Consider the following 1,520-nt stretch of genomic DNA (forward strand, 5'->3'; position numbering starts at 1 on the left):
TAAAAACTATTAAAGGAGGCTGGGCGCAGTGGCTCATGCCTGTAATCCCAGCGCTTTGGGAGGCCAAGGTGGGAGGATCACTTGAAGCCAGATGTTCAAGGTCAGCACGGGCAACAAAGCGAGACCTCATCTCTACAAAAAACTTAAAAATTAGCCAGGCATGGTGGTGTTCACCTATAGTCCCAACTACTAGGGAGACTGAGGTGGGAGGATCGTTTGAGTTCAGGAATTTAAGACTGTAATGAGCTATGATGGCACCACTGCACCCTGGCCTGGGTGACAGAGCAAGACCCTGTCTCTTAAAAAAAAAAAAAAAATAGAGGGCAATAGGAATCCCCCTGGTAACAATGTCAGTGGGGTTTCTCACTCTAACAGCACAACCAAGTATCAGGATCTGCAGAGGTTACAGCACATGTCCATGAAGTGCCATCACCAGCTGCCAGGACCTGCCTGACAATCCCAAAACAAGTGTTCTGGTCACACTAGTGAAGATCACCACATGCCAAAGTCACAACAGTATGTCACAAGACAGTAGCACACCACAAATGTACCAGCACAAGGGTATAAACAAAGTGCCACAGCATGGCCAGGCGCATCAGACAACAAGGACTCAGCATGGACCCAGCCCCTGCAGGTCCTGGTGGCTTCACTCCGTTCTCAGGGTCTGACGGGCACATGGGGTCCCACCATGCTGACTGTCACCACACACTGGGCATTACAACATGTGGAAAGCCTCAGGTTCCAGGCCACGGGGTGCGGCCAGGGGTGACCCCACGTGGCTGTGCTCAAGGATGCTTCCTCCTGGTGCCCAGCAAGGCCTCCAACGCAGGAAGGCTGAGGGGCTGCAAGGGGTCCTGAGCCCTGAGGAAGGAGCAGCAGGGGCCCAGCAGATACCCAGGGCCTCCCAGGGCCTGGCCCCAACCACCAGCAATCTTCCCCTTCCTCACCCGCCAAACATCCCAGGCCTGTGGGTCTTAGGCAGAAAGAAATCAGGCTGAGAGCTCCCATAGAAGCCAACCGTGGGCAGGCTGGGCCCTCTGTGAATATTCTAAATGGGGCCCATGCCACGGCATCCTCACAACGTTTGCCACGGTGGCCAGGGCGGCTGGGGCAATGGCAGTGACCAAGGTGTTCTAGAGTGTTCTTCCCCAGGTATGGGCAGTCCAAACTCCCTCCCTCTCCCCACCCACAGCAGGAAACCTGGCTGGCCTCACCTTGTAGATGTCAAAGCCAATGGCCAGGTTCTCGCCCTTGCCCTCCCGGCGTGTGGACCGCTTTGGCCGCTGCTGGATGCAGATCAGGACTTCATCTTCTGGCTTCTTGACATCAAAGATGTACTGCAGGTGTGGCCAAGGAGAGAGACACGGCAGTGAGACCACGGCAGTGAGACCACGGCAGTGAGACCACGCCAGGGATGGGCTGGCTGGCTCCCGGAAGCTCAGATTCCAGAGCCTGAACCAGTCACAACACCTCTCTGTGCCTTGGTCCCTCTGCTGTGAGGTGGGCCCACCAATGCCTGC

At 56.0% G+C, this 1,520-nt stretch overlaps 1 protein-coding gene across 1 annotated transcript in view; it reads right to left on the reverse strand.

The window, feature by feature from the left end:
- CAPN5 (calpain 5) overlaps positions 1-1,520 on the reverse strand; it is a 64,583-nt gene that overhangs the window by 13,558 nt on the left and 49,505 nt on the right. Inside the window, exon 7 of the mRNA XM_011989744.1 lies at positions 1,215-1,337. Coding sequence (XP_011845134.1) covers positions 1,215-1,337 — 123 coding nt within the window. The remainder of the gene's footprint in view (positions 1-1,214; positions 1,338-1,520) is intronic.

The sequence above is a fragment of the Mandrillus leucophaeus genome, unplaced genomic scaffold, assembly GCF_000951045.1.
Source record: "Mandrillus leucophaeus isolate KB7577 unplaced genomic scaffold, Mleu.le_1.0 Scaffold360, whole genome shotgun sequence".
NCBI lineage: Eukaryota > Metazoa > Chordata > Mammalia > Primates > Cercopithecidae > Mandrillus > Mandrillus leucophaeus.